This window comes from Athalia rosae, chromosome 6 (assembly GCF_917208135.1).
Source record: "Athalia rosae chromosome 6, iyAthRosa1.1, whole genome shotgun sequence".
Taxonomy (NCBI): Eukaryota; Metazoa; Arthropoda; class Insecta; order Hymenoptera; family Athaliidae; genus Athalia; species Athalia rosae.
In genome coordinates, this window is record NC_064031.1 from 182,066 (window position 1) to 196,999 (window position 14,934).

General features: G+C 38.9%; 1 protein-coding gene across 2 annotated transcripts; it reads right to left on the bottom strand.

Moving 5' to 3' along the window:
* Positions 1-5,382: 5,382 nt before the first annotated feature.
* LOC105683132 lies at positions 5,383-14,852 on the bottom strand. 2 transcript variants are annotated; one of them, XR_007279088.1, is made up of 23 exons: positions 14,276-14,852; positions 13,906-14,141; positions 13,554-13,808; positions 13,317-13,475; positions 13,087-13,229; positions 12,853-13,000; positions 12,558-12,742; positions 12,182-12,501; positions 11,930-12,105; positions 11,643-11,860; positions 11,333-11,552; positions 11,050-11,248; positions 10,757-10,970; positions 10,490-10,647; positions 10,246-10,388; positions 10,042-10,175; positions 9,820-9,946; positions 9,562-9,744; positions 9,164-9,493; positions 8,846-9,101; positions 8,485-8,764; positions 5,603-5,703; positions 5,383-5,397 (listed from the first exon to the last, which is right to left on the bottom strand). XR_007279088.1 is itself a non-coding variant. In XM_012395504.3 (22 exons), exons 1-22 carry the CDS (start codon positions 14,286-14,288, stop codon positions 8,243-8,245), a joined length of 4,263 nt encoding a protein of 1,420 aa, XP_012250927.2. In that variant the 5' UTR covers positions 14,289-14,852; the 3' UTR covers positions 8,114-8,242. The 2 variants fall into 2 exon arrangements, 1 of the variants encoding a protein (XP_012250927.2); XM_012395504.3 differs by lacking the exons at positions 5,383-5,397; positions 5,603-5,703 and adding an exon at positions 8,114-8,408.
* Between the last annotated feature and the right edge of the window lie 82 nt (positions 14,853-14,934).

Consider the following 14,934-nt stretch of genomic DNA (forward strand, 5'->3'; position numbering starts at 1 on the left):
TGCTGAAGTAGGCGTAAATGATAATTCCAACCCCTGTCAAGCATATCAAACAATAAGGCTGTTAGCGAATTGATTTTATTTAAGTGTGATAGCTTTAAAAGTGCTGTGCACCATCCCAGATTTGATCCCAATCTTCTCCTAATTCTTTCCCATTCTTCGAATTTTTTTTTGATTTTTGAATTATTTTCCAATTACCGCATCTTCCTAAGCCCCAAAAGGCGTCTAATGATATGCCACAAGGACTGAAAAAGATGAAGATATTACAACTTCTTTGAGTTAAAAATATGATTCCGCGCTCCAGAAGAGCGGTCCTAAATTACAAGTTAAGAATTAAGGCCAAAAAGCTTTCTGGATATCAGGAGACCGATAAACCCGAGGAGATATTCTGAGACCTGTTGCATCATCAGGTGCATTCGTTGCATCATCAGGTGCATTCGTTGCATCCTGTATATTGATTTCTAGTATGATAGAGAAAGCGACTGATGCATTGCAGGACTAACAATATGCCTGTCCGTGCTTGCAATCATTCAATCATGCTTCGATACAATATAAAATGTGCGAAGTCTATGGTCTTTGGTGTTTTTCACATCGGAAAATGTGCAAAGACTGTAGTCTTCAGTGTTTTTCACCCCGAAAAATATGCAAAGACTATAGTCTTTGGTGTTTTTCGCATCGAAAAATTAGCGAAGATTATAGTCTTTGGTGTTTTTCACCCCGAAATATGTGCAAAGACTATAGTCTTTGGTGTTCTTCGCCCCGAAAAATGTGCAGAGACTATAGTCTTTGGTGTTTTTCACCCCGGAAAATGTGCAAAGACTATAGTCTTTGGTGTTTTTCACCCCGGAAAATGTGCAAAGACTATAGTCTTTGGTGTTTTTCACCCCGAAAAATATGCAAAGACTATAGTCTTTGGTGTTTTTCACCCCGAAAAATGTGCAGAGACTATAGTCTTTGGTGTTTTTCACCCCGGAAAATGTGCAAAGACTATAGTCTTTGGTGTTTTTCGCATCGAAAAATGTGCAAAGACTGTAGTCTTCAGTGTTTTTCACCCCGAAAAATATGCAAAGACTATAGTCCTTGGTGTTTTTCACCCCGAAAAATGTGCAGAGACTATAGTCTTTGGTGTTTTTCGCATCGAAAAATGTGCAAAGACTGTAGTCTTCAGTGTTTTTCACCCCGAAAAATATGCAAAGACTATAGTCTTTGGTGTTTTTCACCCCGAAAAATGTGCAGAGACTATAGTCTTTGGTGTTTTTCACCCCGGAAAATGTGCAAAGACTATAGTCTTTGGTGTTTTTCGCATCAAAAAATGTGCAAAGACTATAGTCTTTGGTGTTTTTCACCCCGGAAAATGTGCAAAGACTATAGTCTTTGGTGTTTTTCGCATCGAAAAATGTGCAAAGACTGTAGTCTTCAGTGTTTTTCACCCCGAAAAATATGCAAAGACTATAGTCCTTGGTGTTTTTCACCCCGAAAAATGTGCAGAGACTATAGTCTTTGGTGTTTTTCGCATCGAAAAATGTGCAAAGACTGTAGTCTTCAGTGTTTTTCACCCCGAAAAATATGCAAAGACTATAGTCTTTGGTGTTTTTCACCCCGAAAAATGTGCAGAGACTATAGTCTTTGGTGTTTTTCACCCCGGAAAATGTGCAAAGACTATAGTCTTTGGTGTTTTTCGCATCGAAAAATGTGCAAAGACTGTAGTCTTCAGTGTTTTTCACCCCGAAAAATATGCAAAGACTATAGTCCTTGGTGTTTTTCACCCCGAAAAATGTGCAGAGACTATAGTCTTTGGTGTTTTTCGCATCAAAAAATGTGCAAAGACTCTAGTCTTTGGTGTTTTTCGCCCCGAAAAATGCGCAAAGACTATAGTCTTTGGTCTTTTTCACCCCGAAAAATATCTGGCTGATTCTCGATTTTTTTTCTAGATTTCTTGCAATGTCTTCGTATTTTCTCTGATTTTTTTTCGATTTTTCGATTGATTTTCCACTTACGGCATCTTCCCGACCTTCTGAAAGTGCATAATCATCCGGAACAAAAGGTCCGTCATCCTAAATTCATTTCCGATTTTTTCCGATTTTTTCTTGATTTTTTCCGGATTTTTGAAATTATTTTTCACTTGAGCCGCCCCTGGATGGATACGGGCCCTGAAAATTAATTGTCCGGCACTATTTTTAGGCCCCGCCCTCAAAGGCCACGTGACTAGTCTTCGGAATACAGCTAGCGCCATGTGGCGGAATTTTCGTGAACTAAAATTCCAGGTTTCTTGCCCCTTGACGTCAGGCAATGTGATGCGTGGAGGAGAGGTAAAAAGAAGCGGCAAAAGTTTTGTCATTCCTGCGATGAAAAACGTACAAGTATTGACCATTTTTCCGAGAATGAAGCCGCAAAAGTTTCGTCATTCTTCCGACCAAAAATGCAAAACTATTGACCATTTTTCTGCGAAAAAACCGCGAAAGTTTTGTCGGTATCTTGACCGAAACCGGAAAAGTATTGACCTGAAATACATCTTGTTCACGCATCACATTGCCTAACGTTAAGGGGCAAGAAACTTGGAATTTTAGTTCACAAAAATTCCGCCACATGGCGCTAGCTGTATTTGCCAGTCAGGTCACGTGACACCTGGAATGTCAGTTCACAAAAATTCCGCCACATGGCGCTAGCTGTATCGGCCAGTCTAGTCACGTGGTCATGTCACGTGACCTGACTGGCCGATACAGCTAGCGCCATGTGGCGGACTTTTCGTGAACTGAAATTCCAGGTTTCTTGCCCCTTGATTCAGGCAATGTGATGCGTGAAAGAGAGGTAAAAGAAAGATGCAAAAGTTTTGACCCTTTTCCGAGAAATACCGGAAAAGTATTGACCACTCCTCGGGCGCAAACGGTAAAAGTTTTGTCACTGCTTTGAGAAAAAATGCGGAAGTATTGACCATCCTTTCGCGAAAAAAAACGGCGAAAGTTTTGTCGGTTTCTTGACTAAAGCCGGAAAAGTATTGGCCTGAAATACATCTCGTTTACGCATCACATTGCCTGACGTCAAGGGGCAAGAAACCTGGAATTTTAGTTCACGAAAATTCCGCCACATGGCGCTAGCTGTATTCCGACGACTAGTCACGTGGCCTCTGAGGGGCGGGGCCTAAAAATAGTGCCGGACAATTAATTATCAGGGCCCGTACCCATCCAGGGGCGGCCCAAGTCAAAAATAATTTTGCAATCCAGAAAAAATCGAAAAATATCCGGAAAAATTTCAAAAAATCAGGGAAGAATCAGGAATAAATCTGAATTGACGTACCTTCAGTTTTGAATAATGATGCACTTCCAGCAGGTCGAAAAGATGCGGCAATTGAAAAAGCGGAAAGAAAAAACGGACAAAATACAAATACATTGCAAGACATCTAGGAATGTATACTAATCGAACAAATTGCAGCTAATCACGAAACACCGATGGGGGCGTGTGATTAGGTAAATGGTCAACAGAGTGCATGTGTGTTGCAGGTATTCCGTCTTAGATTCGACGGCAGTTCGGCTTCGACGACAGGAGCGGTGACATCGGGAGCGACGTCAGTAGCAAAGCAGGTTCCTCAGAGCGACGATGGAGAGAGAGAACGGTGAGCAGAACTTGGCATAAAATATAGTTGAATATTGCTTAAATCGGTTGCGCAAACGTTCCTATACGTATTTTGATTACTCGCTCTCGACCATTCATACTAAAAACAGTCGTTAGAAATACACTAGCCCGGGTTCTGAACAATCCTTCGAAATTCTGAGAGATGATTTTTCAATTGAATTACGCGTTTCATTCTGTTCTCCAGAATTTGGAGATAATCAATTGATCTATTGAACTGATACAAATTAGATGTAGCCATCATTCCTAATCATTTTTCTATACGAAATTTATCTGATTTTTTGGGCCGTCCGTGAAATACTTTTTAAATCGCTCGAACGTCTATTTTCCATCGTAGTTTGATTACGTTATTAAGAGCTTCGCTGAAGGATGTATTGCAAATGCACTCAATGCAGCTCCGGAAAAATTCGTAGGGATGATTTCACAATGTAACACTCAATTTCTTTTCTCAATGAGATACGGAATTATTTATTGATCTCTTTCGTGGATACAAATGGAGTATAAATATAAGCGATTGTCTTATCGTAATTTGAATTGTACATGTGATATTTTTTTTATCTCTGGTAGATGACCATTGCGTGACGGAACCAAATCAGGACATCAACGAGTCTCTCCAAAGACCGACGCCTCTCCATCCTGATGATGATCAGATGATGGATCTGCAACACATGAGACGTACAACACCTTCCTTTTTCGGAGGTATGTTTCATTAATTTATCCCTTTCGAGAGTCCCTGGTATATTCCAACATTCAGAGTCTGCGTATATGAATTGCACCCCCTTGGAAAAAATGTTCAAAATCCTCTTTATAAAATCAGATCACCCAGCATTACCAAATAGACTTGGTAAATTCATACACCCCCATAATAAAATTCATCAGACACGCCAATAAGGCAAGACAATAATTTATTATCATATAACTTGGTACAATTTATTAAAATTCGAACGTCTCATACTTATACACTGATCATAAAATAAGTCATACATTAGGTAAGCTATGTAATCAGTTAACTAATTGTATATTTGTTATTTATGTTACAGGTCGCAGTTCCTCCGACGTCGTTGACCGGACTCCCCCTGTTCATCAGGGGGAGTCCAGGGACTCGTCCCCTGGGACTGCGCGGCCTCCCACCGCCCCCGGGGTCCCAGGGGATCCAGTCCCCGAGGACATGTCTTCGGGGATGCGGTATCCCCGCTGGAGGGGATGCCATATCCCGAGGGACATGTCCTCGGGAACTGGTCTTCGGGGACGCATGTCCCCCCAGGGACACGTCTCCGGAGATGCGGTATCCCCGCTGGAGGGGATGCCGTGTCTTTGGGGGCGTGGCCTTGGGGGAATACGCGTCCTCGAAAATCCCGGGAAAAGGAGGTCCCAAGCGGTCACTCGTTTTCTTGATTTCTCTAGAGAAACGAAAAACAAAGTGTCCGCTTGGGACCTCCTTTTCCCGGGATTTTCGAGGACGCGTATTCCCCCAAGGCCACGCCCCCAAAGACACGGCATCCCCTCCAGCGGGGATACCGCATCTCCGGAGACGTGTCCCTGGGGGGACATGCGTCCCCGAAGACCAGTTCCCGAGGACATGTCTCTCGGGATATGGCATCCCCTCCAGCGGGGATACCGCATCCCCGAAGACATGTCCTCGGGGACTGGGTCCCCTGGGACCCCGGGGGCGGTGGGAGGCCGCGCAGTCCCAGGGGACGAGTCCCTGGACTCCCCCTGATGAACAGGAGAAGTCCAGGGGGTCATAACTGCGGCGACAGCATATCCGAGTACCTGAAATATACGAACAGTGCATTAATAATGTCGTAATATAAGAATATGTTATTACCAATATGATATTCTTTGTCACTATATTAGTTAAATGTTATATTATATTATCTGTTAATATATTACTACTAATGTGATGTTATAATATATTACATTGAATATATTTCCATAATATACTCTAACTTATATCGTACTGATACTTATTTCATACCTGTAAACGAATCGTGCGATGCCATGTAACTCCTGCCCTTCGTGGTTGGAAGTTGAATGAGTACTGCGATGCACTAGGCACGGTGATGACTGATTGAAAGCCTGAAAGAAATGTCATACATGAAATAAAGTAAAATTGTAAACCTGTACCTAAGATATGTGAATAAATTTGTTGACGATATAACAGCGGAGATCATTTCTAAACCTATGATAAATTCCCAAATCCTCCGGACAGATGAATTACAGTGTTTGAACGCGGGGATCACTATCCCGCACTTGAGAACTTCATGATTGAATGACTACTAACATGAGAAATCATAGACGCGTCGATTGCTTTACATTGAGAGTACATGGGCATCAGGTATAAATTTCTAATTCAATTAATGAATAAATAGATAACTACTGAATAAATGAATAAATGAATAAAAGAACAGATAAATTCAGAAAACAATACTAATGCTATAGGAATAAAATAATGTGTAACGAACTAGGTATAGTTATTCAGAATTCAAACAATAAAATATATATCTGCAGCGCAAAATCGTGACCCTTATACCCCTCCAATGTTAAATACAGGGAATACAGTTGTGAATATTCAAAGTTTTCTGTATTTGCGCAAATACCTCAATCTCTCCCACCATCAAGTTCGATCGTTACTTGAAATCTATCAAAATTCCACGTTCATGTCGCATTACCACCAGCTCAAATTTTTTGAAACGAATTGCTGACCGATCGTGAGCCCGGACATACGATGGTCACGGTAAAAACAGTATGCTCACCAGTGCTTATGGAAAAGTCGCCGAATCACGGAATTCACGTAATGTCCAATTATATAGGTCTTTCAGTAGCTACCGATTGTAAAGTACTTTTTGAAAATATGTAGATCAAACGCAACACTACTTCCCGAGTGCCTGCACAATCACAACTGGACGCTGGACTCATAGTCAACCGAATATATGGCGTCGTAGTAACCGCATACTAATCCATTGCTAATCCTTTCCCAAATATATGTCTCTCTCTCTTCGCTGGCTTCTTGTATTTCTTCTGAAAGGATGTACGTACGCGGTACCATCGATTGTTTAACATCGCGAAAAATGTGCGAAGACTATAGTCCTTGGTGTTGTTCACCCCGAAAAATGTGCGAAGACTATAGTCTTTGATGTTTTTCGCGTCGAAAAATGTGCAAAGACTACAGTCTTTGGTCTTTGTCACCCCGAAAAATACCAGGCTGATTCTTGATTTTTTTTCTAGATTTCTTGCAATGTCTTCGTATTTTCTCCGATTTTTTTTCGATTTTTCGATTGATTTTCCACTTACGGCATCTTCTCGACCTTCTGAGAGAGCATAATCATACGGAACAGAAGGTCCGTCATTCCAAATTCATTTCCGATTCTTCTCTGATTTTTCGCAATTTTTTCCGATTTTTTCTTGATTTTTTCCGGATTTTAAAAATTATTTTTCACTTGAGCCGCCCCTGGATGGATACGGGCCCTGAAAATTAATTGTCCGGCACTATTTTTAGGCCCCGCCCTCAAAGGCCACGTGACTAGTCTTCGGAATACAGCTAGCGCCATGTGGCGGACTTTTCGTGAACTAAAATTCCAGGTTTCTTGCCCCTTGACGTCAGGCAATGTGATGCGTAAACGAGATGTATTTCGGGTCAATACTTTTCCGGTTTTAGTCGAGAAACCAACAAAACTTTCGCCGTTTTTTCGCGGCTGAATGGTCAATAGTTTTGCATTTTTATAGCATGAATTATAAAACTTTTGTCGCTTCGCCGGAACGACCAAAAAGCAAAAGTTTTGTCGTTTCTCCGAGCAAAACCGGAAAAGTATTGACCCGAAATACATCTCGTTTACGCATCACATTGCCTGACGTCAAGGGGCAAGAAACCTGGAATTTTAGTTCACGAAAAGTCCGCCACATGGCGCTAGCTGTATTCCGAAGACTAGTCACGTGGCCTTTGAGGGCGGGGCCTAAAAATAGTGCCGGACAATTAATTTTCAGGGCCCGTATCCATCCAGGGGCGGCTCAAGTGAAAAATAATTTTTAAAATCCGGAAAAAATCAAGAAAAAATCGGAAAAAATTGCGAAAAATCAGGGAAGAATCGGAAATGAATTTGGAATGACGGACCTTCTGTTCCGTATGATTATGCTCTCTCAGAAGGTCGAGAAGATGCCGTAAGTGGAAAATCAATCGAAAAATCGAAAAAAAATCGAAGAAAATACGAAGACATTGCAATAAATCTAGAAAAAAAATCAAGAATCAGCCTGGTATTTTTCGGGGTGAAAAAGACCAAATACTGTAGTCTTTGCAAATTTTTAGGGGTGAAAAACACTTTTGCGATGACAAAAAGTCCCACATCAAGCAATACGAATGTGTTGACAACAGTGTGCTATGTGATTGCAATAAGGCGCCATCAAGGACCAGTGACCAGGGGAGACTCAGTATCTGATAAATAAAGGAAAAACTGATATCACCTTCGCATAAAATGAAGGAAACGTTTTAACTACGATATTTACATGTATTTTGATTCCAGCCCCATAATCAGATCACAAAATCAATCAACGATTGAAAGTTACGAAAATATTTAAATTTTTCGGCTCTCTCCAGCGAAGCCCGGCGGATACCCATATTTAGTTAATCACGCATCGATGAAGTTCCGTCGTTATGATCCACGCAGAGACCGCAGGAATATTCCAAAATATGATTCGGAAATAGTAGGACCGTTTGATCGGGTGTCCAATAGACGAATAATGCAATGTCTGGGTACAGAAGTTCTATCGTATTTTCGCCCACCCTTATCCTATTATATATAAATATTATATAGATTTCAAGATCCAATTATAATTTACTGTAATTAAGATGAAAATGTAACAAACTTTTTTCCCTTAACATCTTGAAATTCATAGTTTTGCTCCAAGTTTAGGTTCGCATCGTGATTGTAAACAGTTACCCGTCCACTTTCTGGCACGATTTTTATTTGATCAGTGCTTTCGTAAAGTATTAGAGTAGAGCTATTGGAATCACTCTTCGTTGTTAATGCAAATCCTGGTTTGTTGCCCCGACAATGGGCGAGTAATAACGTTTCTTCAGTTTGTGGAAACAAAAACGAATAGTTGTACGTTGATCTCAAATACGTTGGTGTGACTAGACAATTACCTGAAATAATGGCATCATTACTACATCGTTGTTTTGTCCATTTATACATATATTATGGGAATGAGACATAAATGAACTCACCGAAAAAATTTTGAACCATCGAGTTGTCCCAATATTTATGCAGTCTAGTCTTTATTAAAAAGTAATCTATAATACTAAGATTCACATCAATAGAAATTTTCTCATTGTTCACTTGCACCTCCGCTCTCGATGAATCTTTTGGAAAAACTGCGCTGACTATTATTTTATCTGAGTGATTGGCAATGCTTCCGTTACCACCTATTAAATCATGCAGAGCTCTCAACTTCCATGCACTCTGCCATGCTACTTCCGGTAACTGCAATATAATAACTTGATTATTTTTAGATTCCTCCAAAATTGTTAACAAAAGTAACTCACGTTTGCGTACGCGATTGAGACCTCGTATCTTCGCAATGTTGATAATTCTCTAGAGGCTTGATAGCAGGCTTCTGTAAAGGGAGTAGATTTTTTTCGTGAAGATTGCTGTCGGCACTCTTCATAGGGCCAATCCATCAGTTGACTCTGTTTGATTTGAAGAGGACTGACTTCACCTTGTAAATTTATTAATATTGATGAACCACGGCATTTCCCCTTGGCTGTATCAGCAGATCCCCATGTAATATTTAATGTCATCAAAGATGGGCTACTTGGGAAATTACGCAGTGGATTCCATTCCCAAGGCAATTTTCTGTCGGCCTGAATACAGATCTAAAAATTTCATGAGTCACACATTCTGTGTCCGTGATACATGGATTTCTCATAATTGTAAAATCTACCTTCCAAGGCTTTACTCCAGTTTCTGTTCTGATCGCTTTAATTTTAAGCTCGTCTGCAGCCCAATCCACAGTTTGGTAAAATACGCTTACATTCCATTCTTGTAGCACTGTTGTGGAACCAATGGGTCGACGAGTTAGAGAAATTAGACTTTCCTTACGATTTTCTACAAATTCTACTTTTACCTAAGGCAATCATCAAATTAACATAACAGCATGGGTGTGAAATAATAATTCAAATTCTATTCATTTATCACCAACCTCAGTTGGTTGTACACTATATACTTCAACATGAGCAGCAAGTCCGCAACTCCCTCCTGGAGGTACGTAAGTGAAGTAATCCATGAAATGAAAGCCCAAAATACTTAATTTCAAAGCTGGCCAGATTCTATTGTTAAAATGAAATAGACAATTAATTATTCTAACAAATTAATTTGCTAACTCAGAAAACCAGAAAGCGCCTGCCAAGTACGTCATACTCACTGATAATTACTGCGATGGGAAGTTATTACGTCAGCCCATAAGTGATCTTGGGTTATTGGAGAATCACAATCAAACAGTTTTATATTCAATTGGCCACCTAGTTCCGGTATTTTGAGCTGAAGTATTGTGAACACCTGACAAAAATGTATCATTACAAGGAATGAGAAATTGTCACAATAAAAAAACGTATATCTTATCTATCACCTTTGATTTGTATTCCGGATTTTTTTTTATGGTGTAAACTATAGGACAGTTTGCACACATTAACTCTAGCTGGTATTTCGCTTCCGGACCTCTAATACTCGTTGTAGTTCTTGCATGAGCAGTAATACCGGTGGTTATAGACTCTGGAAAAAAGAAAAGCAAAAAAAATTTTTTAAATAAAAATTTATTTAAATTAAATTTATTTACTATAAATCAGCAACTTAGCTATTTTAACCCTACAGACCTGCAGGAGTAATAAAGGAGAAGAATAACTTGAGGTCCATTCCAACAGTGACATTTATCGGAAAATAAGCATGAATAGACTGAGATCTCTGTGCTCCATGCCACAAGCCTGTTATTGGATTATAAGTTCGAATGGCTTCGACTCCATGGATCGAGGTTCTGGAATAGACAAAAAATTCTGTTGACATATCTTTTGTATAGGATTGAAGCGTGTAACAATCTATGATCGTATGACCTATGCTCACAACTATGTCGATATGAGTCATACCGTAATGTCATATGATTGTTACGCCCAAGTGGTATGTATGTGAAATCTCCTCTCATTGAAAATAGGGATGTTGCCGTTGCTGAAATTCTGGCATGGGTGCCCATATCAGTTATTTGTACAGAATCCATGGTCAAGGGGACATTGATACGTTGCTGATTAATATGAAATGCCATATTTTGAAATATATAGGCATATTCAGTGAGGTCCATTAAAACTAAAAGAATTGGATTCAAAATCAGAATTAGTTCAACAAATAGTGTAAGAATAGGATCGTGTGGAATAATGCAACTTACATTTATAGCCCTTCTTGACATTGGTTTCATTCAAATGCAAACATAATACTGCCTTTCCCTGAATTTGTGCAATAATTTCGACATGGACAGGTTTTTCTGGCTGTTGTCTGATTTTAAGTCGTTTTAGGAGATCCAATATGTTCCCAGATTCTTTGGAAGGTACTAATTTTTCCAATGCACCATCAGCTTTGATATACAACTGCCGAAACAATAGAAAATAATTAGATCTTTTGATCACGAGGACTCTTTCTGATTGATTCTCAGTGAATAATTAAAACCTCACCGAAACTTGATTTAAGCTGATACCAGCTCTGTGATTATTGAGCGTCATAAACAATACGGTAGGAATATTCGATACAGGATTTCCGATTACAACAGTTTGCATCATGGCACCAAAGTGTCGATATGTGTCTTGATAATCAAGTACATAGTTCCCAGTTACTAAATGTCTTGTGGTTGGCGGTTTCCGAAGTACACGTATAAATTGTGCGGCAATAACACCTCTGAAATGAAATCATTAACATTCAGGAAATCACAGGGTATGTGAAAGTCGAGGACTTGGTATTGAAGTTTGTTTCAACTCTAAATCTCACATGTGAGTGAAACAAGGGAAATTGGTGCGCTCCAATGACTTCAGAGTTGTATAAAAAAAGTTGTATAAATGTTGATCTAGTTCTCCTTGCATGTACCAGTAAAGAGATATCAATCTACTCGGAGATGGAGTTGAAATGATAAGTAGAGTAAGAGCAGCGATTCTTAACTCTAAGTGCTCAGTTCTGTTAGCCAAGATTGGCCAGTATACCGGATGAATCTGAGAAAAAATTTTTATTGCAATCGCCAATAGAATTTAACTTTATCGGTGTATATTTTTCAACCATACCACATCAGGCCTTAGAGGAGCCGTAGGTAGTGATGCTAACGCAGCAAGAAAACGGAGGTGTCGAGAGTCTGTGGAATCTCCTCTTGCAATAGGTTCCAAAAATTCAACAACCTTACCAAGTTGGATGTTAGCTAATCCTTCGAGCCATACCATTTTTTTTTCATACTGTCTGCTTTCTGGAACATACGAATATATCAGACTATCTCTCACCTTTGATATATCTTCAATCACAGCTAGGAGTGTACTACCTACCAGTAAATTTGTCAAGATAAAGGCGTACGTAATCATCGAGCATTTCATATGGACAATACAAAAGACAAGTTTTGTAAATTAGCGTGCCAAATGTTAAGATAGCTGTATTTTGAACTTCAGTCGCGAAACTGTCTGGTAAGTTCAGTAATACTTGTAAATCAACAAGTAATTGTACATCAGGACTTCGCATATGAAATGGCAAGTGTGTTAAAAGCTGGACTGCAATAATATCCGAGACATTTCTTTGCTGTATCAAATCTAGAACGAAAAGTGCTGCAGCTTTGCTACCAACTTGTGGCAATGCTTCGAGAAATAAGTTCCTGTAAAATCATTGCAATTGAATAACATTTCAAATTCACCAAGTTAAAATAGGTACCTAATAGTTTCTTCTTTGTAACTTGTGCCAGATATTCCATTATAAGCCGTTTGCAAGGTAGTACGCTCTAACATTCCCATATAATAGAGAAGATCAGATATCGTAGTGTTGTGTAAATTTTCTACATCGATATCCAGCCCGGCATTTTCTAGTCGATGACTCAATTCATCCAATAAGCATTTTATCTGAAACATAATATGTAATTTTGAATATTTATCTGTTTTAATATTTTCTCAAAAATAAAGTTAATAATGTTCCGCTGCATAATTACGTAGAGTTTCTAATTTTCACTTACTGATTTGAATATTTCCGTTTTCCAGGGAATATATCTCAGCTGCGTAATATCACTTTCTGGTAGTTCGTTTATGAGATCAAAAGTAGTCATAGTTTCCGTGGGAATTTCAGTAGCTATATCAATTGTCGATAGAAGTTGGAAGACCTGTCTGTCATGAGAATAAGATGTTATGAGAAATGCAGCATAATTTGTAAGTGAAATCTAGGATGTAATACTCTTTAAGTAAGAATATACCTTGTAAAAGAAAACTGAGCTTCACCGAAACTCTGAAATGGTTGAACATAAATTCCACCAGTCGCATTAACAAACTCGATAGTATCAGTATCATTGTCTATTTTAACTCTGTATAATCGTTCGCTGGACTTTAATACAGGATTCTAAAATAATGAATAATATTGTTGTACTATCCAATTCTAAATGCAGACTACCTACATCATCAGATAAAGCGCAATTATTGTAGTTACTTGATGATTGTTTGGGCAAATCATGCGAGGTACGTTGCTCCATGTTCGCGCTGGATGTCCGTCACACGTTCTTGGGTCAAATGATTTCCTTACCAACTTTTTGTCATCCTTTTCAGGAGTCACAACGTATTCGATATTGCAGTGACCATAGTGATTAGTCTTGAACAGTTACAAATCAAAGATTGAAAAAAAAATGATTAGGAAATATTAACATTAATCTGTTCGTGGACTAATCACCTCAAGTGAATTGAATGCTGCAGCCAACTCTGCACGAATTTTGACGATATCCAACTGTAAGATTCCTGCAATACTTTGTTTAATTGTGGAAGCCCAAAGAGGCTCGGATTGCAGACTGATATTTAAAACATCTCCAAGTCTATACGTTACTCGAAAAGGATTCAACAGTTCTGCAGCGTCATCTTTTATATCTATTCGTTCTTCGGTTCTCCTATTGACTCGTCCATTCCAGGCACTAATTTTCAATGATTGTAACTAAAAGCATATTTACTACGTGATAAAATTTCTGTAATTGACTAGTAAATGTAACAGCTTTTCAATGTGAGATATCACCGATAAGTTTAATACACACCTGCATTAAAACAAATTCATCTTGAGCCTGAATTATCAATTTTCCATGAACACCCCAACCAGATTCTGCAGTAGATGGTAAAAAAACGCCAGCACTGGTGGTAGCATCATAAGAGTAAACGTATTCTTTACCCGGTGTAAATAATTTAGCACTTGATTCATTGATATACAGAGTACAAAACAGGAATAAAAGTACAACTTGGCAACACAACCCAGAATATTGTCCCAGAGGGAAATCTGAAACCAAGTAAATCTTCTGTAAATTCTTGAAGAATCAAACCGGTAGATAAATTCAACAGATAAAATAAATATTTTAGGAGAAACAATGGTTGTTAGTGACTGATCGATAAATGCTATGAATTGTACAATACCTGGGTGCTTCATGATGTGAAGGAACAGCAATACTCCAGCACACTGCTTTGTGGAAGTCAAGAGATGACCCTAAACCCTGCTATCTCAGTGACCCACGTCATTGTGTGAATACATATGATTTAAGGACGACTATGTATGTGTTATCCCCTTAAATAGATTATCCTCAATCACATCACGTCTTCCCTTTTAGTTTGTAGCATCATATGTATAATGATACAATGTGCATAGAGAATATTCAAGGGCTCAATATACTCGCTTTTTTTCATATCGTAAAAATGATATTATTAAAATATGTTTACATTAAGACTTCAGTCATGAGATACGTATTTTACCATAGTCAATTACCCACAGGATAACGCTCTTCTTCCAGCATTTTATACCCTGCAATCTCGCCTACGTGACCATTGTTTCATTCAATGCAAAACTGATCAAAACTTTGAAAAAATTAATCTAATCATTATTGATTAATTTGCAAATTATCAATACTTGGTGCAATACTTTTTAGCGTAGGAAAATCGTACATGCAACAAAAGGTGGGTCATAGCCATAGAGACCTCTGACCCTATTTTTCTACACAGACATTATCTGGCGAGATAAGAATTCTCTCCCAAGTGCATCAAGTTCTATAAATAGATGCTTTCTCTCTCTCTCTCTCTCT